This window comes from Astyanax mexicanus, chromosome 2, assembly GCF_023375975.1.
Source record: "Astyanax mexicanus isolate ESR-SI-001 chromosome 2, AstMex3_surface, whole genome shotgun sequence".
NCBI lineage: Eukaryota > Metazoa > Chordata > Actinopteri > Characiformes > Acestrorhamphidae > Astyanax > Astyanax mexicanus.
The window spans coordinates 78140988-78152893 of record NC_064409.1 but is presented as its reverse complement, the minus strand read 5'-3'; the positions used below and the strand labels follow the sequence as shown (position 1 = coordinate 78152893).

General features: G+C 41.4%; 1 protein-coding gene across 2 annotated transcripts in view; it reads left to right on the top strand.

The window, feature by feature from the left end:
* col22a1 (collagen, type XXII, alpha 1) overlaps nucleotides 1-11906 on the top strand; it is a 140726-nt gene that overhangs the window by 109263 nt on the left and 19557 nt on the right. For both annotated transcript variants that reach the window (XM_049474911.1, XM_049474910.1), the window contains 8 exons: nucleotides 169-222; nucleotides 2650-2754; nucleotides 6301-6345; nucleotides 7214-7291; nucleotides 8121-8156; nucleotides 8245-8298; nucleotides 9005-9049; nucleotides 9273-9308. In XM_049474911.1, coding sequence (XP_049330868.1) covers nucleotides 169-222; nucleotides 2650-2754; nucleotides 6301-6345; nucleotides 7214-7291; nucleotides 8121-8156; nucleotides 8245-8298; nucleotides 9005-9049; nucleotides 9273-9308 — 453 coding nt within the window. The remainder of the gene's footprint in view (nucleotides 1-168; nucleotides 223-2649; nucleotides 2755-6300; nucleotides 6346-7213; nucleotides 7292-8120; nucleotides 8157-8244; nucleotides 8299-9004; nucleotides 9050-9272; nucleotides 9309-11906) is intronic.

The window sequence follows — 11906 nt, the reverse complement described above, 5'->3', positions numbered from 1 at the left end:
TCAGGCTATATTAAGCATAAACCTTACAATATCTGTAAAGTTCAGTAAAAAAAAGTTTACATGGATGGCTCAGTATATCTGTCATATATTGATCTTTATATGGTGTAACTAACTGGACTTTAATTATTAATTGCTACTACTATTAACCACTGTTCTTTTGTCTCTCAGGGAATCCCAGGCAGTATCGGACCACCTGGCATAGCAGGACAAAGAGGAGAGAAGGTCTGAATTAATCGGTTTTCATTTTATTATGCCATTTTTATTTTCAACTATTAAGACAATGCAACACAAGCCAAACATCGCCTCCTCCGATACATGTGAAGTCAGATTCCGCCTCTTTTCTTTTTGAACTGCTGCCGATGCAGCATTACCGAGTAGAATCACAGTGCTAACGCTCGGAGGAAAGTGCAGCGACTCGGTTCTGATACATCAGCTCACAGACGCAGCCTTGTGCTGATCCACATCACCCTAGGAGTGATGAGGGGAAAGAGCACCATCTACTACTGTACCCACCCAGAGAGAGCAAGGCCAATTGTGCTCTCTCAGGGCTTAAGCGGCTGATGGCAAGCTGCATGACCGGGATTCGAACCAGCAATTTCCAGTACATAGCGGCAGAGCTTTAGACTGCTAGACCATTTGGCGCCTCCCCAATACTAATGTTTTAAGACTTCAGAAATCGATATTTGAAAATATTAGAAAAACCCTGATTTATAATCACAGTTTTCATGCATCTTGGCATCATGTTCTCCTGCACCAGTCTTACACACTGCTTTTAGGTGACATTTTGCCACTCCTAGCACAAAAAAAAACAACCAGTTCAGCAGTGTTTGATGATTTGTGACCATCCATCTTCATCTTGATTATATTCTAGAGGTTTTTAACAAGGGTTCAGGTCTGGAGTTAGACCGTCGATCTATTAAAATGTCAATTGGTAACCACAGGTTGACTTCAGGTGACCTACAAAAAGAATGGCAAATGGAAGCTGGGGTGAAGTGCAGGGAAAGAACCGTGTGAAAAATGATCCTGTAAAGCCCTTCATCAATGATAAGCAAAGAAGAACCAGGCTGAAGTTTCCAGAAGTCCTTTAAGATCTGGACTTTAGAGAACTGGAGTAAGATTGTGTTCTCAAATGAGTCCAATTTTTTAGCTTTGCCCAACCTCTAATTGTTTAATGGTTAGAGTTTTTATTGAAATTCAGTCATTTTGACTTCTGTTTTATTTCTTAAGCATCTCTGTTTTAAAAATATTTTATAAATATAACATCTTAAACAACTTAAAAGCACTAAATAAAGAAATTCCTGTAAATACAAGCATATCAGACACATACTGGAGTTTTCAGGATATATATCGTGCTCTGGAGGGTCGGCTGCTTGCTAATCGGAGCTCTGCAGGACGAATGGCGGTAATAAAAGGAACAATAGGGCACTGGATGTTCTTTGGCACAGTAACACAATGGCCTTCATTACTGTCACCAGTATAACAGCAGGAGGCTTTATCTTCAACACTGGTGAAGTAGAGGACTTACAATTAGAGTCAGTCTTTTTATTGGATTTAATACATTTTCAGCTGAATGCTCTCAGTAGAGGGGGGCACTGGAACTCACACTAAATATAGCTAATTATAATTTGTCTGCTTTCATTTATTAATGGATAGTTTTATTAATTAATTGATAATGTTTCAGAGGGTTTTAATAAAGGTTCAGGTCTGGAGATTGGCTACACAGGTTGATATGAAGTGACCTACAAAAAGAATGGCAAATGAAGGCTGGGGTGAAAAGTGCAGGGAAAGAACACTTCAATTAATTGATTATTCATTAATTTATTAATTGATTGATAGGTACTTTATTGATCGAAGAGGGAATGTGACTACCCTGTTGAAAAAAAAAACAGTCTGTTCAGCTTAAGCTGGCTTAACTTGTTAAGATTAGTGACAAGATTAATTGACCTACTGGAATAAACATCACCAGTTTGATCCACCAGTTTGAGCAGAATCTCCAAACTGATCTACTAGCTTGACCTTTACACTAAGTTGTGATCAACCAATGGGACCAATCAAGACCAAGCTAATCAATCAACATGACCAGTATGACCGAGCATATCCAAATAACAATTCAACAGGATGAGCAGCTTGACAATCAACCCGTTTGACCATCAAAGACCATCTTAAACCATCTGAAACCATCTAAAAGCAAAACCTGCCATAAACCTGCCCTAAGCTTTTGCATAGTCAAAAAGTCATGAAACTTTGACTTATTGACTGAGTTATTCAACTTTTAATTGGCTTAAAAAGTCATCTCTGGGTTTAATTTATCATACCTGAGCAACCCCAATCAGATACTAAACCAGTAGACCCCCCAGATTCAGGTTTTCTAACCCAACCCACTGAGCCACATTCCCATATTCAGAGCTGATAAAAACCTCCATACTACTACTGTTGGCATTGATTCCACAGAAATAAAAAAATAACCACAAGCACTATCAGATCAACCCCAGAAAGCTGCATTAACCTGCTTTAGTAAAACAAGGCGCTCCAGGAGATAAGAAAAAAAAAACTTTAAAATAAAGATAAGAAAAAACGAGAAGTGCACCCAAGCTGAGGCTAAACAAAAATCGATAAATAAATAAATAAAATTCTTACTTTGCTCTGCAGGGAGATGCAGGAAAAGATGGTCCTCCAGGTCCACCGGGTTCAGTCGGAGAGCCTGGTCTAAGAGGTGAAATCGGATTGCCTGGGAAGGGCAAAGATGGAGTGAAGGTATGAAATCAGCATTGTTTTAATTAATCAATTAACTTACGTTTAATGACAATTTTGGCTTTTTTTTGGCTGTCACTTTTTTAGAACCTCATAACCACCATATCACTTTTACACTTATTACAGAGTAGTAAAATATGTCAGACTGACTCATATATCAGTTTCCTTGCAACACCAGAGCAACCACCTAGGATACCATAGCATCCATCAAGCCAGGCCATATCAACTACCTATCGAAACCAGAGTAACCACACAGGATACCATAGCATCCGCCTAGCCAGACATAATCAGCTACTTAGGAAAACCAGAGTAACCGCACAGAATACCGTAGCATACACCTAGCCAGAGAATTTTAGCTACTGTACCTAACAACACCAGAGTAACCACCTAGGATACCATAGCATCCATCAAGACAGGCCATATCGACTACCTATCGAAACCAGAGTAACCACACAGGATACCATAGCATCCGCCTAGCCAGACATAATCAGCTACTTAGGAAAACCAGAGTAACCACACAGGATACCATAGCATCCGCCTAGCCAGACATAATCAGCTACTTAGGAAAACCAGAGTAACCGCACAGAATACCGTAGCATACACCTAGCCAGAGAATTTTAGCTACTGTACCTAACAACACCAGAGTAACCACCTAGGATACCATAGCATCCATCAAGACAGGCCATATCGACTACCTATCGAAACCAGAGTAACCACACAGGATACCATAGCATCCGCCTAGCCAGACATAATCAGCTACTTAGGAAAACCAGAGTAACCGCACAGGATACCATAGCATCCGCCTAGCCAGACATAATCAGTTAATTAGGAAAACCAGAGTAATCGCTCAGGATTCCGTAGCATCCACCTAGCCAGAGAATTTTAGCTAATGTACCTAACAACACCAGAGTAACCAGCTAGGAGACCATAGCATCCAACTTTTAACTAGAGAAACAACCTGAGATACCAGATCATCCACCAAGCTAGACCATATCAGCTATCTGGCAAAACCAGATAAATAACCTAAGATACCATAGCATCCACCAAGCTAGACAATATCAGCTACCTAGAAACAACAAAGTAACCACCTGGGATACCATAGCATCCATCGTGCTACACCATATCAGCTGCCTAGAAACACCAAAGTAACCACCTGGGATACCATAGCATCCACCTATCTACTCCATTTCAGCTATCTAGCAAAATCAGAGTAACCACCTAGGATACCATAGGATCCACCTAGCCAGACAATATCAGTTACCTAGAAACACCAACATTGCCACTTGGGATACTATAGCATCACCAAAGACAGAAGATATCAACTACCTAGCAAAACTGGAGTAATTACCTAGGATACCATAGCATCCCCCTAGCTACGCCATTTCAGCTACCTACTAACCCCAAAGAAATCACCTGGGATACCATTGCACCCACTTAACCAGACCTTATCAGCTACCTAGGAAAACAAGAGTAACTACCTGGGATACCATAGTATCCACCTTTCCACGTCATTTTAGCTACCTATTAACACCAGTGTAACCAACTGGGATACCATAGCATCCACCAAGCTAGACCATATCAGCTTCCTAAAAACACCAGAGTAACCACCAAGGATACTATAGCTTCCACCAAGCTAGACTATATCAGCTTCCTAACAACACCAGTGTAGCCACTTGGGAGACCATAGCACCCACCTAGACAATATAAGCTACCTAAAACACCAAAGTAACCACCAGGGATACCATAGTATCCACCAAACTAGACTATATCAGCTTCCAAACAACACCAGTGTAGCCACTTGGGAAACCAATGCACCCACCTAGACAAAATCAGCTACCTAAAAACACCAAGGAACCACCTGCAATACTATATCAGCCACGCAGACAATATTCACTACCTAGCAACACCAGATACCATAGCAACCATCTATTCACACCATGTCAGCTACTTAGGAAAACCAGAGTAACTACCTGGGATAACATAGCATCCACCAAACTAGACTATATCAGCTTCCTAACAACACCAGTGTAGCCACTTGGGAAACCAGTGCACCCACCGAGACAATATCAGCTACCTAAAAACAACAAAGTAACCACCAGGGATACCATAGCATCCACCAAGCTAGATTATGTCAGCTTCCTAACAACACCAGTGTAGCCACTTGGGAAACCATAGCACCCACCTAGACAATCTCAGCTACATAAAAAGACCAAAGTACCCACCTGCAATACTATATCAACCACCCAGACAATATTCACTACCTAGCATAACCAGATACCATAGCAACCATCTATTCACACCATATCAGCTACTTAGGAAAACCAGAGTAACTACCTGGGATACCATAGCATCCACCAAACTAGACTATATCAGCTTCCTAACAACACCAGTGTAGCCACTTGGGAAACCAGTGCACCCACCGAGACAATATCAGCTACCTAAAAACAACAAAGTAACCACCAGGGATACCATAGCATCCACCAAGCTAGATTATGTCAGCTTCCTAACAACACCAGTGTAGCCACTTGGGAAACCATAGCACCCACCTATACAATCTCAGCTACATAAAAAGACCAAAGTACCCACCTGCAATACTATATCAGCCACCCAGACAATATTCACTACCTAGCATAACCAGATACCATAGCAACCATCTATTCACACCATATCAGCTACTTAGGAAAACCAGAGTAACTACCTGAGATACCATAGCATCCACCAAACTAGACTATATCAGCTTCCTAACAACACCAGTGTAGCCGCTTGGGAAACCATAGCACCCACCTAGACAATATCAGCTACCTAAAAACACCAAAGTAACCACCTGCAATACTATATCATCCACCTAGACGATATTCGGAACCTAGCAACACCAGATACCATAGCAACAATCTATTCACACCATATCAGCTAATTGGAAAAAAAAACAGAGTAACTACCTGGAATACCATAGCATCCACTATGCTAGACAATAACAGCTACTAGAAACGAAAAGTATCAACCTGTGATACCATAGCATCCACGTAGCTACATGTTATTTATGTATTTTGATGGCGTATTGTTTCTTAAAGGGTTGTTCTGATTTTAAGGGGAAGAATTTCAACCACTTTAAAGGATGACGCTCAGAAACCAGAGGATGGGTACAAATAAGACATGGAATTGAGTATAGTTGTAGTTCTTGTGCTGTAAACACGTCCTGTTTCACGCAAATCAACAGTGTGTTTTATTTTAGTCTGTAATCAGCTTTTACATGCGTATCCCTCTGTACTGGCAGAGCGAGTGTATTCCCAGTTCCAGGTCTGTGTGGGTTCTTTCCACTCCAGTGTGCTGATTGTGCTGTAAAACCCAGCGGCGCTCCGACCGCTCTTTAATCACTCCCATTAAAATAATGAGGAAGTGGGATCGAGCTGCAGGTGTTAGGGAGGGGCTCTGCTGCAGGCAACGGCATGTTTGTGGAGATACTGTTTGTACTACAGTGTGTGTGTGTGTGTGGTGTGAAGAAGAAGAAGAATCACAGCTTGCGTTGTAATTTATCTTCTCTAATTACAGGGGGATACGGGACAACCAGGCATGCCTGGACCTCAAGGACTGAAGGTAACATCACTTAAAAAAAAAAAAAAACGTTATTCATATCTATTCATGCACCATGTCAGCTAACTAACAACACCAAAGTAACCACTTGGAATACCATTAAATCCACGTAGCCAGACCAGAGCAGCTACCTAACAACACCAGAAAAACCACCTGGGATAACATAGTGTCCACCTAGCTACAGCATTTAATCTACCTAGAAACACCAAAGTACCCACCTGGGACACCATAGCATCCAACAAGCTACACCATTTGATCTACCTAGGAAAACCAGAGTAACCACCTGAGATACTGTGGCATCCACTTAGGCAACATCAGCTACGGATTAACACCAAAGTAACTGTCTGGGATACCACAGCATTCATCTAGTGACACAATTTCAGCTACCTAGCAACAGCAAATAAACCACCTGAGATACCATAGCACCCACCAAGCTAGACCAAATCAGCTACCTTGTAACTCCAGTGTAGCCACAAGCCAAAGCATCCATCTATTCACACCATATAAGATATCTAGCAACACCAGAGTAATCACCTGGGATACCCTAGCATCCACCTAGGCAATATTAGCTACATAGAAACACAAAAGTAACCGTCTGGAATACCACAGCATCCATCTAGCAACACAATCCAGGTACACAGGAAATTTGGCAGTGTTAAATCAACACTGTTAGTGTTAAATTAACACTGAGAGTGTAAAGTTTAACACTAATAAATGTTGATTTAACACTAACAGTGTTGATTTAACACTGCCAAATTTCCTGTGTAGCAAATTCCAGGTAGCAAATATTAAATTTGATGCATTGTCCAACTGTATTTTAATGCATGTGATTTTAAGGTGTGTGTGTGTGTGTGTTATGTGTGTGTTGTAGGGCCCACCAGGTAATCCAGGAATGCAGGGGATGCCAGGAGCCAGAGGTCCTGCAGGAGAAGGAACTACTGGACCATCAGTATGTCCACAACACTCACACATCATACATATTGTTCACATACTGTCTATGCAATGTTTGGCTCTGCTGCAGCCCGGCTTTATCTCTGTGCTGAGGTGGGCGGGGCCAGGAACTCACGGGTTGACATAGACACAGGGCTTTTCCTGTTTGACAAAAAAAAAAAAAAAAAATCGATTTCGATTCGATTTGTTTCCTCCTACTGGAATTCAAATTACAGATGACAAAGAAATGGTTCAAAACTATGTTCACTTTTATTCTGGTTTCACTTAAATCTCTCCTTTGAGGTTCAAGTGCAGATATATATATATATATATATATATATATATATATATATATATATATATATACAACCAAGAAGGACCAACCACATCCAACAGGATTAACTGTGGACACTGTAAGAGGAAGCTGTCTGAAAGGGATGTTCGGGTGCTAACCCGGATTGTATCCAAAAAAACATAAAACCACGGCTGATCAAATCACGGCAGAATTCAATGTGCACCTCAACTCTCCTGTTTCCACCAGAACTGTCCTTCCCCACAATATATATAATATACAATAATTCCATTCACCACAATATATATATATATATATATATATATATATATATATATATATATATATATATATATATATATATAATTCAATATATATAAATATATTTTCAGAGTTTCAATAGTTTCATGTGCAGCATCATAAACAACTCAGAGAGACCTACTGCATTTCACAAAGAACAAGTTATTTGAGTGAAAGGAGACCTTTAAATTGTGCCTAGACCTGTCTGATTCGTTGAATTTACTCAGTAATTTGCATTTTGTATCTTCTTCTACAGGGACCCCCAGGACCCCCTGGCCCATTAGGAGCTGTGGTGAGAAATTTGTTATCTATCAATCAAATCCTGAACTTTTTATACCACTTTTTATTCCTCTAACCTTAATGCTACTGTTCTGCTGCAGGGGGCGAGAGGAGCTCCAGGAATGCCAGGCCCTGAGGGACCCGCAGGACACAACGTAAGCCCTGAATGCAAACAATACTAATGCAGGACAAATAATTGAACAAAAAAAAAATCATAAAAAATGGAGAACAGAACCAAAATTGGGGAAAAATATAAAAAATCTCAATGTTACAAGTCCATCTCCAGAGATGTTGATGCTCCTCTGTCCATGGTGTGCATGAATATAATCAAGAAGTTTACGACTTACTGCATTGTTAACCATATTTAACCTTCCTGTACGTGGAATTAATAAAAAAATGAAGCCCCAATCAAGTTCCAATGAAATTCAAGCTGTACTGCAGGCTCAGGGTGCATCAGTGTCAGTGCAAACTATCCCTCGTTCATTTGAACAAAATGAAACACTATGCAGAAGACCTAGGAGGGAGCCTCTGCTAAAGTAACAACATAAGAAAGATGGACTACAGTTTACCCAAATGTACAGAATTGAGCCAAAACCCTTCTGGATTGTCCTAGGTTGTGGGTCTTCCAGCATGACAATGACCCTAAACAAACTTTAAAAAGCACCCAGAGATGGATGGAAACAAAGTGGCTATTGACTAAAGACTGTTGAAGTTATAAACCATTTATAAACCCTTTATGAGGGTAGTCTTATTTTAAAGTGGCACCAACAACTGTCCCAGTATTTTTCTCCATACTGTGTATCTTTAAAATGTTAAGAGTAATGTTTGTGTGTGTGTGTGTGTGTGTGTGTGTGTGTTCAGGGTTTGCCAGGAAGGCCCGGAGAGAAAGGTTCTCCAGGAGAGCCGGTGAGTGATGGTGTGTCAGTCTCAGTTTCAGCATCAGCAGCACTGACAGCTGTTATTGCTGAGTGCTGGTTCTGCTGCCAGTGCTGCTGTCAGTGCTGCTGTCAGTGCTGCTGTCAGTGCTGCTGTCAGTGAGGGTAATGGGTCGGTATTGACGGGTTTGAGGTTAGACAGAACCGACCTGCAGATCTGATTGATTTCTCACCACTTTCATTTCCTCCTTCAGGGTAAAGATGCAGATCCATCCAAAATCGACCTGAAGGTAAACATTTACTCATACAGCTTCTATACACATACAGGTGCTGGTCAACGAATTAGAATAATTTGAAATAGTGCAATCATGAAATTCTTTGAATGCATTTTTTGTGCAGAAAGCAAATCAGGTGTTCACCGCACCTGTCCTACTCGTTAGACTAATCACAGAACTCGTTACCTGGAAAAAAATGTGCTCAGCTGAGCTTTCCAAAAGGCCCATTTAGGCCATTTAACTGTGACACTGTTGTTTTATTGAATTAGAATAATGGAGAAACCGTTTCATTGAATTAGAATAATTTTTATTATAATTACAATCATCACTTTCTCAGTATTTTGTGGCTGCCCCCTTGGCTTGTATGACTGCCTGAAGTCTCTGCGGCATCGATTTGACCAGCTTGTCGCAAGTTTCCGCACTCACAGCTTCCCAGGCAGTGGCGATGTTCTGCTTCAGTTGGTCCAGCGTAGTAGGCTTTCTGTCGCGAATTTTCCGCTTGACGATGGCCCAAAGGTTTTCAATGACATTGAGGTCAGGCGAGTTGGCCGGCCATGCCAAAACTTCAAGCTGTTTTTTAGTGAACCAATCTTTGGTCGACTTTGCCGCATGATCCGGTGCAAGATCCTGTTGAAATATGAAGTCTTCTTCGCCGAACTGTTCCTCAACAGTCGGAATCAGGAACGTTTCCAGAACATCTTGATATACGGCAGCATTGACAGTCTTCTTGAGGAAGCAGAGTTTCCCTACACCTCGAGCGGACATGCATCCCCAGACCATAACGCTCTGGGGAAACTTGACGGATCTTTTCAAGCACTCGTGGTTGTAGGTTTCGCCACCACGACGCCAGACACGAGGACCTTGGTCACCGAAGGAGATGCAGAAGCGTGATTCGTCACTGAAGACCACTTTCTGCCAGTCTTCAGCAGTCCACTCGCCGTGTTCTTTGGCCCACTTCAACCGTTTCTCCATTTGTTTCTTGTTCAGCATCGGTTTTACTGCTGGAACGCGAGATTTGAAGCCGAGTTCGCGCAGACGACGGTAAGTGGTTGATCTGGAGACGTCAGCGCCGGTCTGCTTGTTCCACAAGTCGGTGAGCTCGGAAGTGGACTTGAACCGGTTGCTGACTGCGATCTTTCTCAGCTGCTTGTTGTCGCGAGCAGAAGTTTTTCGGACGCCGGAACAGTTGCTGTGCTTGCTGCAGTTTTTGTTGAGAGCTTTGCAGACGGAAGACTGGCTGATGCCGAGCTGCTCAGCAATTTTAGTTTGGGTCAAGCCTTGTTGGCGAAGGGCTTGAATTTGAGCCACTATTCCGGTTGAGAGGTCGCGCTGCTTACCCATGATTGATTTTACAACTTAGAAATTCTACTCAACCCTGACTTTATACTGCACAGTGAACACTCTTCACAGAAAACAAAAATTTGAGCATTTATTCTAATTCAATGAAACGGTTTCTCCATTATTCTAATTCAATAAAACAACAGTGTCACAGTTAAATGGCCTAAATGGGCCTTTTGGAAAGCTCAGCTGAGCAAATTTTTTTCCAGGTAACGAGTTCTGTGATTAGTCTAACGAGTAGGACAGGTGCGGTGAACACCTGATTTGCTTTCTGCACAAAAAATGCATTCAAAGAATTTCATGATTGCATTTCAAATTATTCTAATTCGTTGAACAGCACCTGTATACACACTCACTCATTCATCCCCCATCCATTTATACATCTATACACTCTTTTATCACTCCATACAAACTCTCTTATCTTTCATTCAACTCTCTTACACTCATGCATCCTTATGTACATCGTACACACGTTACTCTATATCTCCTTTATGCACCCATCCATTTATCTATATGCAGAACTATCCATCCATTTATTCATCCATCTGTCCACTAATCCATCCATCTATCCACTATCAGTCCATCCATCCATCCATTAACTTATGTTCATATAACTGTTTGTCTTTCCACCAATCCATCAATTCATCCATCCATCTATATGCACACATCCTCTATCTATCTATCTATCTATCTATCTATCTATCTATCTATCTATCTATCTATCTATCTATCTATCTATCTATCTTTTACATTACATTACATTACATTACATTTGGCAGACGCTTTTGTCCAAAGCGACTTACAATAGTCAAGTACAATGTAAAATAAGTTTAAAAGTAAAACATCTTTGGATAGGGATAAAAGGAGGTCAAAGGGGAATAATAGGATAGAGGAGTGAAGGAGGGGAAGAAGGAAATGAGGTTAGAAGTAGTTAGTTAGTTAGAGGTGTTAGGAGAGTAAGTTCTCTTTGAAGAGCTCTGTCTTCAGGAGTTTCTTAAAGATAGTGAGAGATTCTCCTGATCTGGTAGTGGAAGGTAGTTTGTTCCACCATTGGGGAACTCTGTATGAGAACAGTCGGGATTGCTTTGTGTGAATGTTTGGCAAAGCGAGGCGACGTTCACTGGAGGAGCGCAGCGGCCGGGAGGTAGCGTAAGCCTTCAGGAGCGAGTGCAGGTAGGAAGGAGCCTGTTCTGTCATCACCTTGTAGGCGATTGTAAGAGCTTTGAATTTGATGCGAGCATCAACTGGTAGCCAGTGGAGCTCAATGAGCAGCGG